This window comes from Equus caballus, chromosome 19, assembly GCF_041296265.1.
Source record: "Equus caballus isolate H_3958 breed thoroughbred chromosome 19, TB-T2T, whole genome shotgun sequence".
Taxonomy (NCBI): domain Eukaryota; kingdom Metazoa; phylum Chordata; class Mammalia; order Perissodactyla; family Equidae; genus Equus; species Equus caballus.
The window spans coordinates 57,942,512-57,969,452 of record NC_091702.1 but is presented as its reverse complement, the minus strand read 5'-3'; the positions used below and the strand labels follow the sequence as shown (position 1 = coordinate 57,969,452).

The 26,941-nt window shown below is 39.7% G+C and overlaps 1 protein-coding gene across 1 annotated transcript; it reads right to left on the bottom strand.

Annotated features, from left to right (window-relative positions):
* Nucleotides 1–17,814: 17,814 nt before the first annotated feature.
* Nucleotides 17,815–26,941, bottom strand: DPPA2 (developmental pluripotency associated 2). Its single transcript, XM_001501613.3, has 7 exons — nt 26,808–26,941; nt 24,850–24,997; nt 22,754–22,914; nt 22,609–22,662; nt 21,950–22,211; nt 19,837–20,032; nt 17,815–17,958 (listed from the first exon to the last, which is right to left on the bottom strand). Exons 1-7 carry the CDS (start codon nt 26,838–26,840, stop codon nt 17,853–17,855), a joined length of 960 nt encoding a protein of 319 aa, XP_001501663.2. The 5' UTR covers nt 26,841–26,941; the 3' UTR covers nt 17,815–17,852.

The following is a 26,941-nucleotide window of genomic DNA, read 5'->3' as shown; positions in this document are numbered from 1 at the left end:
AATGTCACCAATTTTAAAAAAAAAAAAAAGAAAGAAAAATCAATTTCAAGAAAAACAGAAAATGGTGTAAGGAAGGAAAAGTAATTATAGTTTTCAACCTGGTTGTGCTGTGAATGGCATTTTCATAGTCACAATAATGTGAATATTAAATATTGATCTAACCAATATTATGATTCAGTGATGTTTAAAATATTGGGGATATGGAGGGTACTCATGCACAGTGGAAAGGGAGAGAGAGGAGGGCATCCTTATCTTTCATAGTAGAAAGTCAATAAGGTCTAAAATGAAAAATCAAGAAGTACCAATACAAGCATGTTCATTAGCAACATAGAGACTAAAATCAAGAGTCAACTTAAAGTATTGGAGGTGTTGGCCTCTGGGGAAGGCAAGGGGAGCAGCGGGACTAGAGACTTGTGTTGATCTCGGCAAGTCTTTTGGGACTGGTTGATTCTTTAAACTGTGTATGTACAGCTAATCTACGTGTGTGCATTTAAACTGCATAGATGCATCATTTAAATAAAAACTGTAAAAGAAAAAAAAGATGAAGTAACAAATTTTAAGGGAAGGAGGGAATCACCTGCATTTTCTTCCAGTCTTGTCCTTGTCCTTGAACGAGTTCAGGACTTGCCGCCCCAAAATATGCTGCTTTGGCAGATTGATTATTTTGAGCTGAAAGCACTTGAGAAACAGCAGACGCAGGAAGGGCTCTCTGACCTCCCTTTTCCACCTAAAAACAGGCCATAAAATTTCCCATGAGGGTACAGGTGCCCTCCCTGTACCAGGAAGAGAGCATCCTTATCACCAAAGACCGGGAATTGAAGCTGAAACTCATCTGTATAAACAAACTTGTTAAAAATAACCCTTGTCTTCTCGAATTTTGTGCACCGCCCCCCCCCCCCCCCCATATATCTCCTTGTCACTTCCCTACAATTTACCATCCCTGTCCCAAGCTCCTTGGTCTTATCATTTCCTCGGTCTTATCATTTCCTCACAAATCTATCATTTCTTTATCTAAAAGGCAAAAAAGCTTTCTGCTCTGGCCACTTCTTCGGATCTTCATTCTCTTATGAAGGCACACGTACATAGAAAAACTTAACAAAACTCTGCTTTTCTCCTGTTATTCTGTCTTATCTGAGTTTAATGCTTAGGCCCAGCCAGAAACCCTAAGAGGGCAGAGGACAATTTTACCTCCTCTCCATCCTCATGGATAAATGCGCTGGTTCAGTTGTTTGCGAAGCAGGAATTGAGACTGGGTTAGGAATGCAAATGGTTGTTGGGGAAGAAAACCTGTGAAAAAAGAAGGGAGAATGCAGGATGAGGCAGAGGGAGCTGTTAGACTGCCAGGCAGACATGACGAGTTCTGCCTCAGCCCAGTGGGGAGCTGTGGGGCAAAGATTAGAGTCCCACATTCGGGAGACATGGCCTGGCCTTTGTTCCACCACGTTTGCTCATCATTAACAGGGGGCGTGGGAAAGAGAATGACCCCAGCTAAAATACTGATGGGAGGCCATCAGCTAACTCTCTCCTTGTAGCTGGGCAGTGAGTCCGTTGTTGAAGGGAGATTTCAGCTGTGCCTTTCAGTGTTGGCCATAATATATTTCTTAAAAAAAACCAAAGACAAACTTGCAGCCACAGTGCACATGCACTGCTTGCTGTTTTTCTTTCTCCATGTTCAGCTTTCATTTCCATATTATTTTAATATTAATGAACTTCTTATTGTATTAAAGTTAGTTCAATATTAAATTCAATACAATGTGCATATTAATTTCAAACCAATATAAAGGGATACCGTGGAAACGAAGTCCCTAGGCCAGACTCTAGCTGTCCCAGACTCCCTTTCCAGAGGAACCACAATGACTAGTTCTTGCATATCCTTCACAGAGAGCCTACTGGTTAAATGAGTTAATACATGTGAAGTGCTTAGAACATTGCCTAACTCAAACCAAAGCCATACAAATGTTTGCTACTGGGAACGATGCTGTTAGCAGAGGTGGTGGTAGTACTGGTAGCAGTGGTGGTAGTAGGGTGTGGGTCTAGCAACCTCAATCTTTTTTAATGGCTGCATGGTATTATAATGTAACAGTGTAACATAATTTTTAAACATTCTCCTTAAAGAAGGGCCAACGAATAATAGAAAAAATTACTATAGCTACCATAATCTCCTAAACTAATATAATAAACAAATACAGAAATTAGATGTGTCAAAAAACAGATTATCTCTAAAACTCTGCAGCCGTACGATGTGAATAGAGCCTTCAAGCGAGAACTGGGGAGGCGGGCTAATTTGACACTGAGTGTGTGGGGGGGGAGTCATATAATTACTCAACCTCACCTCTGCTAAGTGTATGTGCTACAAACTTAACACGTAGCACAGTCAACTGGCACATCCAAATGTGTTTATTCGCAGAGATTTCACAGGCAGGGCCATAAACAAAACGGATTTCTTAATTAAATCAGCTCCATTAGAGGGGTAGCTGCTTAAAGTCTCTGCTCCAAAGATAAGACGGTGCTAGTAGCTTTAGGTTACCTCTGTATAGTACAGGCTGAATAGCAGAGCTATCTGAATTTCAGTAAGTTGTCTCACAAACAGATATGCTCTTTTCCAGCACAGATTTTAAGAGCAATAACTCTGGGTCCACGATGCCTTGGGGTTTGAATTGCGGCTTTGCCCTTTATAGTTGATGACCTAGGGTAAGTTACCTAGCTTCTCCGAGCTTCAGTTTCTTTATCAGGAAAATGGGGATGATGTATACGACTGTATGAATGTTTGCTGCTATTAGCAATGGTGTACGTTATTTTCCAATTTCATCTAGTTCTAGCCACCGAACATGTTTATGCTCAGTTATGATAAAAAAAAATTTCATTGAAAAGGGAACTATATCCAGATGTTGCATCTCAAGTGATTTATGAAGCCACAAAACCATCTGAAACCCAAAGTCTTCATTCCATCAACAGGACAGTTTTGCCTAAGGCACTTTTGACAACGGAGCTGAAGGATATGGCCCTGGGAAAGGTTGGTGTGGTAGACTTGACATGAGAAACACTCAAAAGCAGTACACAGCATTTCCCAGAGGAAATCAGATCACTGGTACTTTAAAAATAATTAATAACGTTAATGAGCATTTAGCACTCTTGGAAGGATAGCTTAATTGACTACACAATCTTAGGCGACTGAAAGTGCAGTGTAAGAATGAAATCCTGGCTTTACTTAAGTCAACTTTTGAAGCCAAGAAAATTAAACAAGGATAGGAATCCATGTGTTTCGAAGACGTTATTTGAATAGCATTCTATTTAAAAAGCCGTCAAGAGCCATCAGGGCATAGTGAGATTAGGAGAGAAAAAAAAACACTACTAATGTACATTGGGGTTGCATCATTGCTTTAAGCATCCCGTGTTTGCTTGTAGACTGCAACTTTGGTACAGAGAAATGACTCTCTAAATTTCAGGCAGCATATGTAACCCATAGCCCCTTGCCCAATAGGGGGCGCTCCTGAAATAAAATGATTTACAGTGGAATAATCACTTGGAGAAAATAGTACTTTAAGCAGAAATAGCTGAGGGAATCGCAGACTCATGTGGTTTTTGGATAAGAAAGTCCTAATTTCTTGGATGCATTATCAAAATTATCAGTGAAGGAGTAGCCGGACCTGCAGACGCATTTTGTAGAATTCTCTAAGGAACATGAATTACTGATATTAACATCTTGGTTGGACACCAAGAAAAATAACAGTACAGTCACTGCCTTGAGGCAACACTCATTGAAAAGACAAATGATACTCCTAATGCAAAGTTAAATTACAAAAAAAAGCAGTATATACAATAAGAATTCCGAAAACAGGAGAAGCAGCTCTCAACTCTTACATGGGGAGGGCATACCTCTTCGGTCTTTTTATTGGAGGGAGTGGGGGCAGGGAAAGGTGAGGGGAGAGGATAGCACAGTGGGAGGACAGGAGGAACTAGAAGTGGATGAGAAAAAGACCTTCTCCAGGGCTAGTCGGCAGGAGTAGAAATTTTGCACTGAGAAATTCAAAAAAAATTAAATAGCGTCAGATTACGAACAGACATGAACATCCTATTAAGACATTGACAGAGGGAGATAAGGAGATTTCAAGCAGAGGAGTCAAATGAGGAAAAAAGTTCAAGATTATTTGCTTGAGGTCAGGACATTTTGGAGGAAATTGCTACTGGAGGGATGAGACAAAGCGCTGGATTGGTTCCCTATGGAATTGTCCACAGTTTCGGCCTGATATCCGTGTAGGTTCTCTTTCCTTTTCCACACTTTCTGCTTCCACTGAGGATAACAATAATAGCTACCATTTCTTAAGGATCTGCTTTCTGCAAGGAGTTTTACAGACATTCTCTCACAAAACAACAACCCAGCCTGGTAAGAAACACCACTTCCCTTCTACTGATGAGCAAGGGTGACCAGCACACCGCTTTCTCATAGCTGTAAAGTGGTGAAACCAGCATTTGACCACTGCTCTGTTGAACTCCAACATCAATATTCTTCTCACCATGCCTTTAAAGGTAAGGAAGGCTGAAGAAGACAAGGGACGAGTGCTTTGTCTTTCTGACATTTAGCGACCTGTAGGAATTCTACGAATGGCTACATTTCACAGTTAAGCATCTTCACGACACCTCCTTCTTTCACTGTTGGTCTTACCTGGTGGGGAAAAAATGAAGCTTGAGAAATCTAACCTCCTTAAGCATCATCTTTGATTTTTTATATATAAGCTGTTCATTTAATCATTAAAGAAATATTTATCGAATGCCTACTATCTGTTAGTCATGGAAGATCCTAATCCAATAACAAAGATGGAAAAGGTTATTGAGATGTCCCAGTGATACACATTTATATGCAATGAGTAGACAGCTGTACGTTTCATTACCTCAAAGACCATCATGTAACTCGATGGACAATTTCAACTTTTAAAAACAGGTATAAACTTTCACTCTATGCAACATTTACTACTTATATTTAGAGTTTCAGAAAGTACATTTAGCTAATTAGAAAGTGTCTGTGGGCTTTTTAGAAAGCCTCCTTTTTTTTTTTAACCTAAAGTCACTTTCAAGTAATGTTAGACAATTTATAATTTTGGCCATGTATCCACTAGTTCCCCTTCACAGAACAGATGATAAATAGGAGAAGCTCAGGTGTGTTTTCATTGAGTTGTTAATCTCCTTCCCTGATTAGGGCATGCTTAGTACTATAGATTAATAATATCGCAACTCTGATACCACACTCATTTTCAATTACCTGTTAATTCGTCTGTAACTCTTCAGAAGACATGGCACTTTGCTCTCCTTCTCTTGGCTTCCTGAGAGCCTGACTGGGAATTAGACTGGGAAATGTTCCAAGTTATATTTGAAATGGAATGTGTATAAATGTTTGCATGCATACGCATAAAACATCTCTAGAAGGCCATTTAAGAGACTTTTTTTTTTTTTTTGAGGAAGATCAGCCCTGAGCTAACATCTGCTGCCAATCCTCTTCTTTTTGCTGAGGAAGACTGGCCTTGAGTTAACATCCATGCCCATGTTCCTCTACTTTATATGTGGGACGCCTGCCACAGCATGGCTTTTACCAAGCGGTGCCATGTCCACACCCGGGATCGGAACTGGCGAACCCCAGGCCGCAAAAGCGGAATGTGAGCACTTAACCGCTGTGCTACCAGGCCAGCCCCTAAGAGACTTCTAACATCAGTCTTTCTGGAGAGAGGACCAGGTAGCTAGAGGACAAAGATAAGAAGCTTTTCACTCGTTGGTAACTTGATTTTGAATTGAGTGAATGAATTCTCTATTCAAAAAATTGGGGCTGGCCCTGTGGCCGAGTGGTTAAGTTTGCATGCTCTGCTGTGGTGGCCCAGGGTTTCACTGGTTGGGATCCTGGGCTCAGACATGGCACCACTCACCAGGCCATGCTGAGGCAGCATCCCACATGCCACAACTAGAAGGACTCACAACTAAAAATACACAACTATGTCCCAAGGGGCTTTGGGGAGAAAAAGGAAAAAGAAAATCTTTTAAAAAAAAAAAAGACACTTCATCTAAAATGTGAACAATTTGAGCCAGCTCTGATGGTCTAGCGGTTAAAGTCAGACGCTCTCCTCTTTGGCATCTGGGCTCGGTTCCCAGGTGCAGAACCATACCTTTCGTCTCTCAGTAGCCATGCAGTGGCAGCGGTGGCTCACATGGAAGACCTCGAAGAATTCGTAACTATACACGACTATGTAGTGGAGCTTTGCGGGGGGTGGGGGAAGAAGAAAAAATGAGGAAGATTGGCAACAGGTGTTAGCTTAGGTCAATCTTTTCCCTGCAATAAAATAAGATAAAATGTGAACAATTTATATTAATAAATTTATAGAATAAATGAAAAAATGAAAAGTTATAACATATTCTTTTTTTTTTTTGATGAGGAAGCTTGGCCCTGAGCTAACATCTGTTGTGTAAATATAAAATCTAGGAATGGAGAATGTTTTTTTAAGTATGATATAAAATCCAGAAGTCACTAATAAAAAAAAGATTGATTAATTGGGCTACATAAAAACAAAAAGCTTTGGCCTGGCAAACAAAACTAAAAGCCCAAATAACCCAATCCATGCAAAAGAATTCTAAATGATATCTTTCGATACGCCTTCCTCAAAAACGTGGAGCATAATTCCCCTCTCCTTAAGGTGGCTTCCTTCCAAAGAGTAAGTTTGGAAAGGGCACAGGGGAAAACTAACCTTATGGTGGAGAGAACTTACATGATGTGATGAGAATGGCAATTCACCTCTGTGGTCTTTCCCCCCAAAATGCATAACCCCAGTCAAGTCAAGAGAAAAGTATCAGACAAATCAGAATAGAAAGTACATCTTACAAAATACTGACTAGTACTCCTCCAAACTGTCAAGATCATCAAAAATAAGGGAAGTCTGAGAAACTGTCATAGACAAGAGAAGTCTAGGCAGACATGATGACTAAATGTAAAGTTGGTATCCTGGATGGAATCCAGAAACAGAAAAGGGACTTTAGTAAAAACTAAGGATATTTGACAAAAGTATGGACTTTAGTTAATAATAATGTATCAATATTGGTTCATTAATGGTAATAAGTGTATCATACTAATGTAATATGTTAATAATAAGGAAGATTGGCATAAAGTATACAGAAACTCTGTCTTCACAATTTTTATGTAAATCCAGAACAGTAATAGAAATAAAGCTTATTTTACAGAAAAAAATCCTATACAGATAAACCATTTCAGTTATCAGATTGGCAATGCTTAAAATTAGATTTTACATTCTGTTGGTGAGAGTGTGAAGAAACAGGCCTTCTTGTACGCTGTGGGATGAGTAGAAGATGCTGGACTAATCTCCATGGAGGGCAATTTGGAAATAAATTTTCAATTATTAATATCCATACTTTTACTTAGAAGTTCCATTTCTAAGAATTCATCATAAAAATAGACTCATGTAGTACAAAATAACAATACACAAAATTACTATTATTATTACTTTTAAAAATTTTACTTTTCCTTTTTCTTCCGAAACCCCCGATACATAGTTGTGTATTTTTAGTTGTGGGTCCTTCTAGTTGTAGCATGTGGAATGCTGCCCCGACATGGCCTGATGAGCGGTGCCATGTCTGTGCCCAGGATCCAAACCGGCACAACCCTGGGCTGCCGCAGCAGAGTACACAAACTTAACCACTCGGCCACGGGGCCAGCCCCCTGCACAAAATTATTTATTGCAGCATTTTTGTAAGAATGAAAGATTAGAAACGATGCTTACCTGAATAAGCATTTAATATTTTGGAGAGACACATAAAATATCTTAAACCCTTGTATCCTGTAGGAAAAAAGGACAGAGAGAGACAGTACTGTTTTTGCAACTTATGAATTTTTAACTGCAGTAATGTAACACACACACACACACACACACACACATACACACTTCGAATCCTTAAATGAAACAGTTCATTACAGAAAATGTTCTCATCTTTAAATTTTGTGACCTTTTTTCACTGTTTATTTTTAGTTATTTTATGTAATATGTTGTCTCCAAACATAACCCTAGTGATGTGATTATTTATCCCCAGTTCTCTTTCACCTATACTCTCATTCATTTATTTCCTTTCTAACCCAAGATGTCTAGTACTTTTATCAAAGATTTGAAAACAGGCCTCTCCCTCCTTCTGAAACATGATTGTCATCATGCCTTTAACGTTCTATTCTTTTCACCTATAAGAGTCTCAATCCGTCAAATGAATTTATTCAGTAATTCACAAAGCACCTACTATGTGCTAGATTTAAGATAGGGTGATAAAAACATAGCCTCTGCCCTTGAGAAGCCTACTTTCTGGGGAAATGTTGAATCATTAAAAAGCAGTTATGACTTTGGAGCTAGGCCAACTTGATTTGAATTCTGAATCCTACACGTGTTAGTTCTGCTTCCTTAGGCAAATTAATTAGCCTTCCTGAGGCTCAGTTTTCTGAACGGCTCTTTTTCCTTCTTTGCGTCCAGATGTGACTTAATAAAAAGCCTTTCCCTAACCAAGTAATGGTTCAAGGGCCCCTCTACTGCTGACTCTTTTTCGCCCCTGGTTTCTTTCCTCATGAAAGTTGGATCTCTGTCATAAGTTGTATGAGATCAGCCCTCCCCGCCACACTCTGAGCTGTATAAGGGCCACGTCTCTTTTTCACCAAGGTCCACCCAGCTCCTAACACAGCCCCGGCACACAGAGGCCGCTAATAGATATGAGCCATTCCTATTCTTTCTACCCTGTCTCCAGGATTAAGTTTGAACTGCCCCATTCACTCTGTCTCTTCCTTGCTTGAGTCAGGCACCTCTCCCTCATCTGTCTGGTCTGCAGTTTTGTCTTTCATTGTCTGTGCCTCCAACCACAATGTCAGCATGGGGCAGTGTTCCCAACCAGTTTGTACCATCGGAGATGAACAGACTCTGGTTCCTTGAAGATCATTAACACACATTAAATGCACAAATATAAGACCGACCGCTTGAAGTGACTTTATCTTAGTGGCTTTTCAGGCCTTTGAAAAGGGTCTCTGTGGATGGAGGTGTGTCGCTCAAACAACCATCTTCACTGTGGAGTCCTAGTCACTCTGATTCTGTTCTGTAGGTCACAAAGACGCATTAAAATGATCTTCTCTTTTGTTCGTTCATCTTAGGTCACATGGTCCGAAAGCACATCCCTCCTTCTCTAGTAGCAGCTAGAGGCAAACCTGAAATTGTAAATACAAATCAAGAGCAGCGTCTAGCTATGCACATTGATTCTGAGGTCAAGAAAGATAGGTCTTTTGTGCACTACAATAAGAAAAAAGTAGAATGAATAGAACTTTTAATGAAGAAAGAAATATAGACTAAAATAGTAGACATTAAATAATATATAGCCAGAGTTGGTTTTCTTTGGGTTATTGAACTAGACTTCTTTTTAGTTATTTCAAAGACTGATGATGTCATGTACTTTAATCCTGTGCTCATCTCCAGGCCAGAGTCTTTAGGCAAGAAAGTTTTATACTAGAAGACAATTCATTCATGACACTTTTAGAAGACAGACCTCCTAGCACCTTGCCTGAGGTCAATTTTGCTCTGAGAATCGAACTAAGCACTCTCCTGAGAAAGCTTCCAAGTGACATTTGATCTTTCTGTTCTAGTCTCCCTGCCAGTTGGGGCTCCCTCCAAAATGGACTGACCATTGAACAATTGTGCCGTGAGCCATCAATAGCCTAAGTTTGGGGTAGCCTCACTTTAATTCTTCAAAATATATTACAGATCACAAACGCTCATATTCTCAAGCTTGTAGAGTTCTAAATGTAAGCAATAAAAGTGTAAAGGGTGAGATTAAGTGCTTACTTGGGACCATAATATCTCCTTCTCTGCCCTTCTCCCCTCCCTCCAACAGAGTTGAAGACAAATATGAGAAATTACAGGCTACTAGGTTTAAAAAGATAGGTTTGAAATAGAAGTGTTTGGAGAGGGTACAAAAACTAGAAGCCATTTGTTCTGTGGGAAGATTGGACAGAAACATTAATGGAAAAGAAGAACAAAGTAGTTTGGAGACCATGGCTGACATAGAGTAACAATGACATGTGCTGGCTGTTCTCCCCCTTTGGGTGACCCTGGAGCTGGTGGGAATTTCACTGGCTTGCTAAGGAGCAGAGCTACTGCTTTTCATAGTAGCATACATTTATTGTGGGCTTTTATATGGCTCATCTGACAGAAGAGAGCAAAGAATCTAGGCACTCCTTGTTCAGGACTCCCTCCATTTGGCAGATGCTTATCAGTTGTGGTCTTGCAGACACAAACTCAAGACAAAATTGTGAAAGAAAAGTAAAAGCTATAAAGGAAGAAAGTTAACAATATTTAATAAGAACCCTGGAAGAGGAGAGAAAATGTTATAAAAAAATGATGACTGAGAACTTCCCAGAATTAGAGAAAGCAGTTCTTATGAGGAAATTTCTAGCTTTAAAAATATTGACCAGAACATAGAAAGATTGAATACAAATGAATCAACAATTTGACTCAAGGAAAATTACAACTTGAGCTTGGAAAACAACCACAAAAAGAATAAATTCAAAGAACCATGGAGAAAGGAAACAAAGACAATAACAGAAATGAAGAAAGCTAGAAAACAAAAAACAAGGCAGAGGATGATTGAAACCAGAAGTCAACTGTAGTGGACTTAGTAGACATGAGTTGCCCAGATTCCCCTTCAGTGAAGGAGGGCATTGTCAGGAGACAGCCCCCAGCTGTCAACCCTTGGGAGAGATCTTTAGTTGCAGAAGAATGCCCTCGCCCAATGCCATGGCCTTCCCTGGGCAGCCCACAACCAGTGAGGTTTGACTAGGGTATAGGGCACAACCATTTGATCCAAGGTGGGCCAACCCTGACATTTTAGTTCCAGAATTTCCCCCAGAGGTTGGCCAAGGGTTGGATTCTAGCTCACACTGCAGTCTGATTTCTCCCTCTCCCTAGTCCTGCTTTCTTCCCTTCCCCTTTATTGGTGTCGATCCCAAAGGTGCTCCTCAACATCCTGTACTCTGCACTGTCTCAGATTCTGCTTCATAAAGAATCCTATCTGGACATTGTTCTTTGGAAAGATTAATAAGATGAATAAATGTCTAACAAGACTGTACAAGAAAATTCACATAAACAAAATATAGAATCTGAAAGAGAAATTAACTACTGACACAGCAGATAAAAAATACGATGACAACATTGAACACTTGGAAGACAAAGTTCTGGAAAAATATAAGATGAAACAAATAGCATTAAAATAAGTAGAAAACTTGAATAAACCAATAATGATTAAAGAAATTGAAAAGATAATCATATACTTCCTTTCCTCATTACAAATCCTTACCTAGATGTTTTTACATCTGAATATCACAAACGTTTGAGTACTTAATAATTCCTTATTATACAACTTGTTCTAGAAAATAGAAAGGAGATAACATTTTGAAACTTTGAAACCAGTATAATCTATATTATAAAACCAGAGAAGTTGGAAATATGAAAAATATGATAAAGCTAATCGCTCATGTAATGCAACAATTCTAAATAAAATATGAGCTATTTGAATCCAAGAGTATTTGAATGCATTATAATAACATTAATTGGTCATAGCACATAACTAAAAGATAAATTTAAAGACAGTTTTTTTTTTTTTTGGTTAAGGAAGATTCGCCCTGATCTAACATCTGCTGCCAATCTTCCTCTATTTTATATGTGGGTCACTGCCACAGCATGGCTGCCAAGTGATATAGGTCTGTGCCCAGAAACCAAACCCAAGCCACTGAAGCAGAGCACACTGAACTTAACCACTAGGCCATGGGATTGGCCCCTAGAAACAATCTTTAAAATTAAGAAAATAAATTAATTTCAGAAGCATTTTTAATCCATAAGGCCATAATGGTACTTGAAAAGGAGAGAGGGAGAGGAAAGTTCTCCTTTACAGTAGAATGCCAGCTATGAAATGAATAAAGACTGATCAGATTTTGCAACCCTCAATGTAATAATTGATTCAGACATGGATCATTGGATGCTAAAGTTCATTGGTTGAAGAGTTTTTGAGAAGAGGCAAAATAGTCACATGGTGTTGAAGTATCACCCTACAGAGTAGGTACAAATTCCAAAGAGAAAACTGTGCCCAGATTGTTGAGAAATCTGGTGGTCATCACTTTAACAAAGTGATAACATTTTGCATATAAAGGTGAGACAATACCAATTGTGTACTTTCTCATGCAATGCAGAGTGAAGTTCTCAATCTCATGCATGAAGTAGTCTTTCCAAAAATGTTTTATCTGAATCTAATCAAACCTCTACTCTTAATTTTGAGTTTACGGGAAAGATAGAGAATTAGTCAAAGAACACCATGAGAGAGCAAAAAATCCAGAATGTGGTATACTTTACAAGAAAGCTGAACTTTTCAAAAAGTCAATATCATAAAAAATCCAACAGATCTTTTTTGATTAAAAGGAACTAGACAGGGGCTGACCCCATGGCCGGAGTAGTTGAGTTTGCGCACTCTGCTACAGCTGCCCAGGGTTTCGCCAGTTCTAATCCTGGGCATGGACATGGCACAGCTCATTAAGCCATGCTGAGGCGGCTTCCCACATGCCACAACTAGAAGGACCCACAACTAAGAATATACAACTATGTACCTGGGGGCTTTGGGGAGAAAAAGGAAAATAAATAAATAAATAAAATCTTTAAAAGGAAGTAGACAGGTACTACAATCAAATACAATGCCCTAGACTCTGTTGAATCCTGGATTTTTAAAAGAAAAGTACAAAATGTATTTTGGGGACAATTAAGCAGATTTGAATATGAACTAGATATTAGATGCTAATATGGAATGACTGTTTATTTCCTAGGTTTGATAATGATACCATGATTATGAAGAATGTCCTTATTCTTAGAAGGTGCATGCTTAAGTATTTAGGGGCAAAGAATGTGCCTGCTCACTCTATCTTTCAGAGTAACCAATAAAAAACAAATGGAAAAAGAGGTTTAATAAATGTGGCAAAAATATTAGCAAACGGTGAGTCATTCCTATTCTTTAATTTTTTTGGTGCAACATTTTTCAAATATAAAATATAATAATAAAATGCATCATAAAAGATAAGCTAGCAGTATAAAAAGAAGTACAATTGTTTTTCTACATTTGAAATTAATCCGCATTTTTTACCACACTAACAAATGAAGGGGGAAAAGTAATTTCTCTGAGTAATGTTTTGTAGTTTTCAGCGTAGAAGTCTGTACCTTCTTAGTTAAATTTGTTCTTAAGTATTTTCTGCTATTTTTGATGCTATTATAAATGGAATCATTTTAATTTCCTTTTTTAGATCATGTTATATGATCTATAACATGATGATCTAGTGTATAGAAATACAACGGATTTTGTTGTGTTGATGTTTGTATTCTGTAAATTTGTTGTCTTTGTTCACTAGTTCTAAATATTTTGAGGGATAAGTTAGAGTTTTCCACATGTGACATCATGTGATCTGTGCACAAAAATAGTTTTAGTTTTGCTTTTCCAATTTAGATGAACTTTATTTCTTTTCCTTGCTTAATTGCTCTGGCTACAACTTTGAGTTCCATGATGAATAAAAGTGGTGAAAATGGCATCCTTGTCTTGTTCCTGACTTTAGGGGAAAAACTTTCAATTTCTCACCCTTGAGTATGATGTTAGCTGTGGGCTTTTCATATATGACCATTATCGTGTCGAGGAAGTTTCCTGCTATTCCTTGCTTATTGAATGTTTTTATCATGAAAGGGAGTTAGATCTGTTAAATGCTTTGTCTGCATTGATTGAGATGGGGTTTTAGTTCACTCTATTAATAGGTATATTACATTGATTTTCATATGTTGAACCACCCTTGTACTGTCTAGACTAGAGGTTTGATTAGATTCAGATAAAACATTTTTGGAAAGACTACTTCATGCATGAGATTGAGAACTTCACTCTGCATTGCATGAGAAAGTACACAATTGGTATTGTCTCACGTTTATATGCTTGCCAAGTGGTGCCATGTCTGCATCTAGGATCTGAACCTGCGAACCCCGGGCCCCCAAAACGGAACATGGTCACTTAACCACTGCACCACTGGGCCGGCCTAATTTTTTTGTTTTGAAAGATTGGCACCTGAGCTAACAACTGTTGCCAATCTTCCTTTTTTTTTCTGCTTTTTTTCTTCCCAAACCCCTGCAGTATATAGTTGTATATTTTTTTAGCTGTGGGTCCTTCTAGTTGTGGCATGTGGGATGCCGCCTCAACATGGTCTGATGAGTGATGCCATGCCCATGCCCAGGATCCGAACCATTGAAACCCTGGGCTACCAAAGCAGAGCGTGTGAACTTAACCACTTGGCCAAGGAGCCGGCCCCTAAGTTCTCTATCTTCTTACTGATCTTGTCTTCTATGCATTATTGAACGTTGGGTGTTATAGTATTTAACTATTGTAGAACTATTTGTTCCCTCAATTCTGTTTGCTTCATGTTTGAAGGCTCTTTTGCTGTCTTCTCGATGAACTGACTCTTCTGTTAGTACGTAATTCTTCATTGTCTCTTGGAAGAGTTTTGGATATATACTTTTTACTTTCTACACGTCTTAATTTTTTTAATGTAATGTGCATGTGTTTATTATAAAATGGGGGGTGGGAAACAAGGCAAAAGGAGGAATCTCTATTGTCATTCAGATGGCAGGACCTTCCACAAGACAACTGGCTTAGACTTCTCAAAAGTTATTGTCATGGAGAAAATGGGGAATTGATCTTGGAAAAGTTTTAATAACCAAACATAATGTGTAAATATCAACTGGATTTTGTTTAGAAAAATTTTGGACAATTGTGAAAATTTGAAAAATGTCTGGTTATTAGGTATCATGGATATTTCTTAAGTGCAAAATGGTATCATACTCATGTAAAGATTATCATTTTCTTAGGAAACACATGCAGCCATTTTTGGTGAAACACAAACTAAGTTGTAAGTTCTCTACAACTTACTTTTAAATAATTTAGTGAAAAATATATTTGTTACAATATATATCAAACAGAAAACATTAACACACTGAATTTAAGTGGAAAGCATACAGGTTTCATTGTACTGTTTTCAGCTCTTCTTTGTGCTTTAATATTTTCATAATAAAAAGTTTGGAGAAAGGAGATATATATGACTTCTCTTCAGAAAATAAAAAGCAAGAAGGGACTGGGGTAATATTTAAAGTGTTGAAAGAAAAAAACACACCTAGAATTCTGTGTCCAGGAAAATTATCCTTCAAAGTGAAGGAGAAATACTTTTTCAGAGAAATAAAAACTGAGGGAATTGGTCACCAACAGATCTGCCTTACAAGAAATGTTAGAAGGAATTCCTCAGAAAGAAGAAATATGATGTGGGTCAGAAACTCAGCTCTATACAAAGGAAGCGATTTAGAGAAGGGATAAATGAAGATTAAATACAACCTTTTATTTTTCTTAATTGACCTGACAGATGACAGAAATAAATAAATGAGTACAGCTTATAGATAACTGAAATGAAAGACAGCAATGTTATAAACAATAAGGAGGAGGAATTGGGAATACTATTTTACAAGATTCTTGCCATACTCATGAACTGATATGGTGCTGTTTGAAAGAAAACTCGGATTACTTGCAGATATACATTGCAAACTCAAGGGGAAGCACTAAATAAAGTAATTAATGTATAATTGATACGATAAGAGAAAAATGGAATCACATAAAACCCAATTAAAACCAGTGGGAGAGAAAGAGGGAAAGACAAACAAAGGAAATAAAAAACAAGAGCAACAAAAATAGTAACAGGGCTGGCCTGGTGGCGCAGCAGTTAAGTTCGTGTGTTCCACTTCTGCGGCCCAGGGTTCGCCGGTTCGGATCCCGGGTGTGGACATGGCACTGCTTGTCAAGCCACGCTGTGGTAGGCATCCCACATATAAAGTAGGGAAAGATGGGCATGGATATTAGCTCAGGGGCAGTCTTCCTCAGCAAAAAGAGGAGGACTGATGGCAGATGTTAGCTCAGGGCTAATCTTCCTCAAAAAAACCTAAACAATAACAAATAAATAGATTTTTTTATTAAGATTTTTTTATTTTTTTCCTTCCCAAAGCCCCCCAGCACACAATTGCATATTCTTGGTTGTGAGTCCTTCTAGTTGTGGCATGTGGGATGCCACCCCAGCATGGCCTGATGAGCGGTGCAATGTCCCTGCCCAGGATCTGAACTGGCAAAACCCTGGGCCTCAGCAGTGGAACACTCGAACTTAACCAGTCAGCCATGGGGCCAGCCCCTAAATATAGATCTTAATCCATCTATCATAATAACCACTTCCAACATCAATGATCAATATACCAATTAATCAAGAATGAGAAGACAAGTCATAGACTGGGAAAAATATTCTCAAGACATCTGATAAAGGCCTGTTATCCAAGATCTAAGAACTCTTAAGACTGCACAATAAGAAAATGGACCTGATAAAAAAATGGGTGAAAGACCTGAACAGATACCTCACCAAAGATATACAGATGGCAAAGAAGGATATGAAAAGATGCTCCACATTTTATGTCATTAGGGAATTGCAAATTAAATCGATATTGCACACCTACTAGAATGGCCAAACTCCAAAGCACTGACACCAAATGCTGGCAAAGATGTGGAGCAACACGAATTCTCATTCATTGTTGGTGGGGATAGAAAATGGCAGCCACTTTGGAAGACAGTTTGTCAGTTTCTCATAAAACTAAACATACTCTTAGCACAAGATCCAAAAATCATGCTCCTTGGTATTTACCCAAAGGAGCTGAAACAGTATGTCCACACAAAAACTTGCACATGAATGTTCACAGCAATTTTATTCATAATTGCCAAAATTTGGAAGCAACCAAGGTGACCTTCAAAAGGTGAATGGAAAAACAAATCATGGTATATCCAGACACTGGAATATTATTCTGCGCTAAAAAGAAATAAAAAGCTATCAACCCATGAGAACGTATGGGGGAATCTTAACTGCATAGTGCTGTGAAAGAAGTCAATCTGAAAAGGCTACTGTTTGCTTCCAATTATGACATTCTGAAATGGGCAAAACTATGGAGACAGTAAAATGATCAGTGGTCAGGGATTGGGGGGGAGTGTTGAATGGCTGGAGCACAGGAGATAGGGCAGTAAAACTATTTCATATGACACTGTAATGACATATATTATACATCAAAATGCATAGAATGTACAACACAAAGAGTGAACCCTAATGTAAACCACGGGCTTTGGGTGATAATGATGAGTCAATGCGGGTTCAACAAATGTGCCTCTCTGGTGCAGGATGTTGATAGCAGGGCAAACGGTGAGGGGGGGCAGGAGAGGATAACTTGGAAACTGTACTTTCTACTCAATTTTTCTGAAAGCCTAAGACCGAAAAAACTTTAAAATCTATTAATTAAAACAAAACCAGTGCTGGCCCCGTGGCCGAGTGGTTAAGTTCGTGTGCTCTGCTTTGGCGGCCCAGGGTTTCGCTGGTTTGGATCCTGGGTGCAGACATGGCACCACTCATCAGGCCATACTGAAGTGGTGTCCACATAGCAGAACCAGAGGCATTCAAAACTAGAATATACAACTATGTACTGGGGGGCTTTGGGGAGAAGAAGGGTAAAAAACAAAACCAAACCAAATTGTATTCTACATAGCTAAATACTTGAAGCAGCAGTAGCATCACTTTTTGGCAAACCTCAAGTACAGAATCCCAATATTCCTATCTGTACTCAAAGCATCAGGCAACACTGGATAGCTAGGACACATTACAGCCATCACTGTGATGCAAGTCAATTTAACTGTGGGCTCTCCACCATTTATTCTGTATTAAGACATGGCCCATTCAAAAGGAATGATGTTGCATTCACACCAGATTGCTTCTTTTTCTTCATTGTATTGAATCTTCTCATCATCTTTTTATTCCTATAAAGCAAGTCAGAAAAGAATTTTGAAAAATTGTTGGAATAAGATAGACTATTTGTTCCATAACAACCCCTTGAAAACGACCAATAAAATAAGGAATCTACTTCTGGAGTTCCTGAGTAGTTTGCCCCATCACCTAAGGAGGGTGGGTAGAAAGATTTTACGTAGTAAACAAAGGAACAAGATGGTCCACTCATTCTCAGGGCTCGTATTCTGTATGCTAGTCAGTTCCACTTCCTTTATCTTTATACTTTCCCATGGCTTCCCAGAGCTTCTCACATCCCCTCCCACACATGCTCATGGTTTTCCCATTAAAAAATAAAAAGAAAAGGAGAAGGAAGCAGGATGCAAGCAAGCTCCCTTGATATTATTGTCTCAACTGCTCTCTCTTCCTTCTTGGCTTAGGTGGTAGAGCTTATCCATATGTCCTGCTCCCAGTGTATCACATGTTACACTCCAACTTACCATTGATGCTCTCAACCTACTGTCAAAAAAGCCATGAATGTCATCCTAAATTAGCATTCCTAATACTAGTGCGTTAATCATAATCTTACATGGCCATCTCACTGTCAACCATTTCCTTCTAAAACTCTCTGCCCTCAGCTTCCTTTCCTCACTTATCTCCCAAGCTCTAACTGTATACTTTTTATATCTCCATTGCCCACAAGCCATTTGAATTCCTATATACTCTTATGTACAACTTGCATGCTAATGACTCCCAAAGATGTTTACCTCTAACTCATACTCTCAGAACTCTAGACTAATGTCAAACATGGTCCACACATCGCACATTCTTCACCACTGATCTGGACTTCTTCCTTCCCTCCATCTGATAAGATAGCATCCTCTTCCCTTTACGACTACATCTCTTAAATTTATCCCATTCTTCCTAAATTCTTCACCAAGGTCCTAAGTTTTATCTTTCCAGATTACAGTAATATCTTACTTATCTTCCAATCTAGTCTCTGTTGAAAAATCAGTCCGCTTTCTTAAAAACAAACTCAGTTTTCTTCCACACCTCTCTCACATTACCTCCACCCGATTCCATCATCAAAAGCTGAATTTTGTACTCATGAATGGACCCTACGAGTTCTATGATTTATATAAAATCCACAGCAGTGTTTATGTTTATGCCCACTGTATATTTTCTTAGAAGAGGGTATGTAGTTATCATTATATCTCAAAGGAGTCTATGTCCCCAAAGTGAAGGAGCAATAATGACCCACAGGACAATATATGAGACCTTTAATACAGATATAAAACCTTCAGTGGTCTGCCTCTCCCCTGCCCAGACTTATTTGTCAATACATGCTCCAATCATATTGACCCAATCATATTGACTTATTTGCAGTTTCTAAGTGAGTCACATTCTTTCATTTCTATGTGTTTGTATGGGCTATTTCTACTACCAAAATGCTGAAATTGTATTTTCTAACTGGTAGGCTCTTCCGCAGTACATCTGAAGCTTCCCTAAGCTGCTCCAATGTAAGTACTATCCATACATTTTCATAGCATCTTACTCATTTTCATTCCAGTATGCTACACGGATTTTGTTTTACTAAGTTTTGTATCCCTAGCTAAGTGTCTGACGTGGTAAGAACTCTAATTTTTTTTTTTCTTTAAAACTGGTCTCTACAATTGAGGCAGTTAAGGTCTTAATTTGTCAGATACTTTGTTAAGGTTGCTAAGAAGCAGCCACATTTGCCTGAGTTCTAGTCCACTACTCAGTTCTTTTTGCTTCCTATTTTTGCCTGATCTATATGACAAATTAAGAAAACGGTATGTTTGTCCTCTGCCTTCTCCTACTAAATTATTCAGAAACCCATTTAGACATCTACTTTTCTGTGTGCCATGCTTACAAAGATACATAAGGGTTACCTCTGAGCACATTCAGGGCATAACATATTATCTTCCAGGTCTGGGGATGGGAACGTGCAGGCTGGTAGCAGGAAGAGAGAGATCATCCTCCTGGGAGTGTCAGGCACCCAGGTCTGACCTGCATGGAAGTGCAGGCGAACCCAACCTTTCGTGTCTGCCCAGAGAGGTCTGCCATGGACCACACACCACCTGACACCTGGGGAGGGAAAGAGAAGGAAATATAAACAGTTAAGACCAAGTAACAGTGCCCAATCCAACCTCTCAGCAAGTCACTCTTGATTTTGCTCTTATATTCTGTTGATGAATCAAGTGAAAGAGAAGCATGAAAAATCCAGGCTAAAAGACACTGTAGTCTAACTTCACAAATTATATAGTACAAGAGACAATAACTATTAACTTTTTGGAATGCTTGCTTTGTACCCAGGATTTTGCTAAGTGGTTTACATGTATTAATGTATCTATTCTTTTTTTGTAAGGAAGATTGTTCCTGAACTAACATCTGTACCAATCTTCTTCTATCTTGTATGTGGGATGCCACCACACCATGGCTTGATGAGCAGTGTGTAGGTTCGTGCCCGGGATCTGAACCCGTGAGCCCTGGGCTGCCAAAGCAGAGTGCACAAACTTAACCTCTATGCCACCAGGCTGGCCCCAATACATTTATTCTTAAGAACATTAACATTTACCTTCTATTTATTTTTCTTATTTACAGACAAGGTAACTGAAGCTTATGGTGTTAAATAGCATAATTTTCCCATAAATTTCCCAGGTATTCTGACTCACAGCCCATTCACCAAACCATGACATTATACAGCCTCAACTACCGAAAACAGGCAAAAGGGTCATTGTTTAAAAGTATAGGGAACAATCTAATTGGCAAGACAGGATATTGCAAGAAAAGAAGGTAAGTTTTACAACATCAAGCGTCTGAAATTAAAACAAGGGAGTGGTCACTCTGGGTTTAAATATCTGTAAATACAGAGTATTTGTAGGGATCTCTCTCTCTAGTCTGACTGTAAAATGAGAGTAGAGATTACGTGTGTTTAGCACAACATACCCCGAGCTGGGCACACTCCTGGACGACAGTGGGTTCTTAACAACTGCTGAATCAAGAGGAACTGAAAGGACGAGTAAGTATGGGATGCCACCAGCTCATGTGGCACATCAATGAAAATTAGAAAGTGGAGTGTCTTTGGGGAGGCAGTCCTCCTGACACAGCTTTGTGGCTGGACGGTGCTTTCGCAAATTAGCAAAAGGTGCCGGTTCCCCCTCAGTGAAGGGAGTGCAGACTGGGGAGAAGGCAGTAGGCCAACTTCAGCTCCCAGTCTTCCTTTGGCCTGGGTTCCTTGTGTAGTGAACAACGTGCCTCACCATCCAAGTCAGTTCTGAATAAAAGAGGATCCAGAACACTTCTGAGAATGGGGTGGAAAGGAAAAAAATTCAAGCCAAAAAAAAGGGAGAGTGACTTTGTGCTGGTCTGAGATAGGGACTGCTGGAGACAAAACCAAAAATACTGAGAGAGAGGGGCAGGAGTTGGAGAAAGGTGGGGCTAAGTTATTCTCACAATTTTTTAAGAGGACAAGGGCCCCAAACATTTTATTTTTGCCTACTTTTGATGTGCCAAGTTGTATTTCATAAGTCTCATGATCATTCTATGCAGTAGGAGAGTTGTAACCTTCGTGTTACACATCAGGTTAACAGGGCTTAAGCTATGTAACTCGCCAAGGCCATGCATCTAAGTGGTAAGACAAGGATTTGAACCAAAACTGTTCAGTTCTAACCCCCACACTCTTATTCACTGTTATGAGGCCTTGAGGAAGGGAGAGCAGGGAAGACCTCAGGCTGTGGCTGACCCCATTATCAGATTATGCTTTCTTCCCACCTTAGAATTCGGCTTAGTGATGAGAAAAGGTCACCCCTCAATCACCTGGTCTGGAGATCCACCCAGGCAAAACTTAGCTATCTGCCAATCAAATAATAAGCCCTTTATGAACCTAACATCCAGTCACAGACTCTTTCATTAACTTTCCCTTTTACTACCTCTCAGTGTTTGGAGTAATACAAGTTAACTTTCTTTCTCTGGAACGGTACTCACTCTTGAAGTTGATCTTACCAGAGGCTTGTGGCAGAAAGGTCTCCACAGAAGTAGGAATGGGACATGAATTCATAGCCTTAGGTTGAACGGCTCTGGCAGCAATTCTTGCCCACGCTGCCAACATGGCTTCCTGCGCTGAAGTGATTACTTCAACTATATTAGTCCCTTCCTCTCTCTCAGGCTTCTTACAACGTTTCGGAACCCTTGCTCTCTTGGTCACCATCTTGCACTTCCCCGAACATGACTGAAGTTTGGCCTCCTGTGGTGTTTCAGGAACATTCTGCAAATGGGATTCATTATGAGTATTCTGCGAAGTGCTACTGCCATAGGACTTTGTGTCCATTTTGCCGTTCTTTATACATTGGCCCACGTGTGTCAGCATAGAAAGAGTTTAGGAACGTCAGTTCCCTCAGAGCAGTGTTCTCAACTGGGAGAAGTTTTTGTTTGTTAAAACCGTGTGTGGGTGGAGTAGGGGTTGCTATGACACCCAGTGGGTAGAGGCTAGGAATGTTTAGGCTGCTACGTGTCCTAAATGCACAGGACAGCCTCCCAAACAAAAAGAAATTATTTGGCCCAAAATGTCAATAGTCTTGGTTGAGAAATCTTGCCTTAGAGATACCACATATACAGAGGTGGCTGGAGGAACAATTCACACCGCCATCACGGTCCTCACTCACCTGTTTTTGTTCAGAGTACGCATGCTCCTGGAGCCTCAGATAAACCTCTATTTTCTAAGGAAATTAAGAGGACAAATAAAAATTAAAAGCCGACAAAGCTTCCCATACTTGCTCCGGGCAGCGAGATTCCCACCAGCGTACTCACGTCGCCATCAGTACTCAAATGAAATTGTTGGCACCAGTTCCGCAAAGTGTCCCGCCGCACTTTATTAATCGGAGGCAAAATGGCCGGCAAGGGAAGGATGGGTGCTTTACATCTGGGTTTGGGGCGAGTTTTGAATTGTTCATTCGTTTGAGAAAGATGAACTGAGAAAAGAGAACCATAGGAGTAATAATTTAATATTTCTAAGATTCTTCATAATTTTACGAAGTTCTCACTTATTTCTCGCAACCCAGTTTGCATATATACATATCAAATATTTTTCTTCATATTACAAGTAAGGTAATAGATTCAGGAATTAAAGGATTAGCCTAAGATCACACCACCATCAAAATGGCAGACCCAAGACTCAAACCTACATTTTAAAATTCTAAATTCCATGGTTTTTACACTATATACAGCAACCTGTTGGGGTATTTTTTGCAGCCATCAGCAACTACTTGGATAGACTATTATACTGCATTGCTCCTCCAAGTCTGGGTTTTAGACCAGAAAATATCAGCTCTCTCTACAGAAACAAAAAAGCCGGCCCCAACTGACAATGGTCCTCATTCTGCCAGCCTGCCTCCTTATTCTCTGCAGTACCCTGTCTCATCTCATTCTGCCTACCTCTAACCTGTCACTATCTACTTCATCCTAAAGTCCTTGTTATTGGCCCAGAAAATGAAATTGTTCTGAGAAAACTTATTTGATGCCTTTATATGAAGCACTGAGAACAGATACAAAAGGTCATGGTATTAAAAGCTGCTGGATATTTATTTATTTACTTATTTATTTATTTATTACAGATTTTATTTTTTTCCTTTTTCTCCCCAAAGCCTCCCCACCCGGGACATAGCTGCATATTCTTAGTTGTGGGTTCTTCTAGTTGTGGCATGCAGGACGCCGCCTCAGCGTGGCTCGGTGAGCGGTGCCGTGTCCGTGCCCAGGATTTGAACTGACGAAACACTGGGCGGCCTGCAGTGTAGCTCTTGAACTTAACCACTCGGCCATGGGGCCGACCCCTGAATATTTAATCAATAATTACTCACCAAGCAAATAGAAGATAGCTTTCAAAATTATTTAGACTTCTAAATACTGTATGATCCCATTTGTCTGTGGAATCTAAAAAACCTGAACTCATAGAAACAGAGTAGATTCATGGTTGCCAGGGGTTGGGATCAGAGGGTGGGGGAAATGGAGATATATTGATTGAAGGGTGCAAATTTTCAGTTATATGAGTAAGTTCTGGGGATCTAATGTACAGCATGGTGGCTATAGTTTAAATTTGCATATTTGAATTACACAAATTCCGAGCTACTTTGTATTCTTGAAAGTTGCTAAGAGAATAAATCTTCAACAGGGGGAAATAATGTAATTGTGTAAAGTGATGTATGTGTTAACCTATTTTGGTAGTCATTTCTCAATATATATGTGTATCAATGATCACATTGTGCACCTTAAAATGGCACAATGTTATGCATCAGTTATATCTCAGGAAAGCTGGGAAAAATTAGTCTTCTTATGAGGTATGTAAAGTATGTATTAACCAAAATGAAGAGAAGATTGAGCTTCATGGGTTGGGAATTTAAACTCAGATCGAGCTGCCCTGTAAGACCATGCTCTATTCAGAGCACTCCACATGCCTATTTTTTTTTTTTTTTGAGGAAGATTAGTCCTGAGCTAACTACTGCCAATCCTCCTCTTTTTGCTGGGGAAGACTGGCCCTGAGCTAACATCCATGCCCATCTTCCTCTACTTTATACGTGGGATGCCTACCACAGCATGGTTTTTGCCAAGTGGTGCCATGTCCGCACCCGGGATCGGAACCGGCAAACCCCAGCCCACCGAGAAGCACAACATGTGAATTTAACTGCTGCGCCACTGGGCCGGCCCCTATTTTTTGTGTCTTAACAGCAAGGCAGTACACGGTGCTTAGCAAATGAGAAGTATGGGAGTTTGAGCCATCTTGCATCACGGATGATCACAGTGAGGTTTAAGCTAGGTGTTGTATAGTCAAAGGATAGGGAAGAAAAAATCTTACTTTTCCGAGGTTCTCAGAGCTGGAGGGGCAGCACACTGAGCAATCCCCGTCCTCATACCTTTGTCATCTGTCCTAGGCGTCTTCAGGTTGACTTCTGAAGTCGAAGAGACACTTGATTCCATTTGATGTTCTTCATTATGTTCCTCACTAACTGGAACCAATGTGAGAATCACATTTTCTTCATCTGATTCCTCCTCAAAAGAATTCTGGAAAGGGAAGTGTCAGTCACTAATTCTCATTTGATGCCATACAACTAAACTGCTTACTTGCAAGGACCAACTGATGGATAAGAAACTGACAAGCCAATAGGTGGACGGAGAGAAGACTTACTGAGATTCCTTGAATGTGATATTGATCAGCAGGCCCTTTATTAGATTAAGAGAAACAATAAGGAAATGGGCAAAAGCAGATTTTCAAGTGGGTGATAAAGAGGAAATGGAAGGGTAGGTTTTGGGTTTGGAGGACCATTTCCCTCATGGCCTTTCCTTTCCATCAGCTAAAACACCAAATACTTTCATTTTTATCACCTAAATCTGTATGGAATGTGTTCCTGCCTTCCCATCTTCTATCACACGATTCCAATTCAAGCTGTCATCAACTCTCACTGGCAGATGCAATAATCTTCTGCTATCCCCAAATCCATTCTGACTCCATTCTTTCTGCAGATTGCTCTCCTGCTTGTGTAAAATACTTCAACGGCAGGTCATCGCTATTCTTGTTAAAGACAAAACTCCCTCGGGTAGCCTACAAATTCCTGAATAGTCTGGCCCCTGCCTGCCTCTCCAGCTCACGACACCTGAGCTTTCTGAGCTCCAGCCATACTGGCCTTATTTCAGCCCCAGACCTGAGAGGAGCGAATCTGTTTTACACTCTGTTGCAATCACAGTACCTAACACAATGCCCAGCCCAGAGTGAGTGCTCAGTGTTGTTTTAATGATTTAATGAATGAAAGAGAAAAGTGGACAGGCAGGAAGGAAATAACATTTACGGGTTTTGTACAGTACACACACACTGTGCTAGGCACTTTCTGTATTTCTCTTACCTAATCTTCATAGCATCCTTGTGATTTATTAGCTTTCCTGTTTTACAAATTAGACACTGAATCTCAGAAATTAAATGACCACTGGCATAGAGTAACATAAGCGTAAGTTTCTGAATATAGCCTTTCCTCACAAATCCAAGGGTGAATAAACTCCATTCCAGCCCATTGTAACATTCTCTCCCCAGAACAGCAGTGTCTGATGCAGCCGCGCCCCTCCCCCTATTTAAATCTCTTCAATGGTTACCCATTGCTCTCCCACTCTTTGCTTGCATGTCGTGATTTTGCATTTGTATACCACTTTTTAAAGCACTCTCACACACACATTCACTGGTCAGCTTCAAAAAAAGCCCCCCTGACATTATGGGGGGACATTACTCCACTCTAGAGAGAAGTGGGGGCTCAAAGCAGCTATATCACTTGCCCACAAGCATGTACTTAATATATACTGACCAATTCGGTCTTCCAGCCTGGTACAGCAGTCCCTGTAAATAACTATGAAACTTTCTCAACTAATTTTCCAGGACTACCCAAGTCTAGTCTGGAAACCCATTTGGTACCAAGGCCTTTGGGAGTAGGTTACTTGTTACTCCTGGAGGAAAGAAACCAGTTGGTCACTTTGCTTTCTGACCTTCTCCATATTACCCTTTTCCACTTAGCTCTCCATTTCTTTATTTTATTTAGTTATTTATTTAATCTTGCCCAGCTACAACATATCTGTGTACAAAATAAGTCTCTTACTTTGGGCGAGGAACAGAAATCTTTACTCTCTCCTTTTCACTCTCAGCCAAAAACACACAGAGCCACAATTACGTGAAAGAAAAGTAATATCCACTTGAAAGAGGTGGAGATTCCAAGATGGAGACTTCTTACGTCTAGAAATTCAGATTCTTAGTAAGAAGGAGACATATGCCAGCTCTAGAAAGATTTTAAAAAGTGAATCTGTAGGGAAATTAATTCATTCAAACTAAACTTACCTTCTCGCCGCCATCGTAATTTGAGTTTGCCATTTCCAGGAACGCGCGGAGGAAGGCAGGCCAGCACTGTTAAGGAATCTGCAGTTTACTCCATTTAACCTGAGGGTTTGTCGCCTGATTTCTCCTTTTATAAG

Coding starts and splice junctions, on each gene's coding strand:
- DPPA2 (XM_001501613.3), bottom strand. CDS start 26,840: ATGGCAAACTCAAATTACGATGGCGGCGAGAAG. Junction 22,663..22,753: donor ATTTGAGTACTGATGGCGAC/GTGAGTACGCTG, acceptor TAATTTCCTTAG/AAAATAGAGGTTTATCTGAG. Junction 20,033..21,949: donor CTTTCTGCCACAAGCCTCTG/GTAAGATCAACT, acceptor TTCCCTCCCCAG/GTGTCAGGTGGTGTGTGGTC.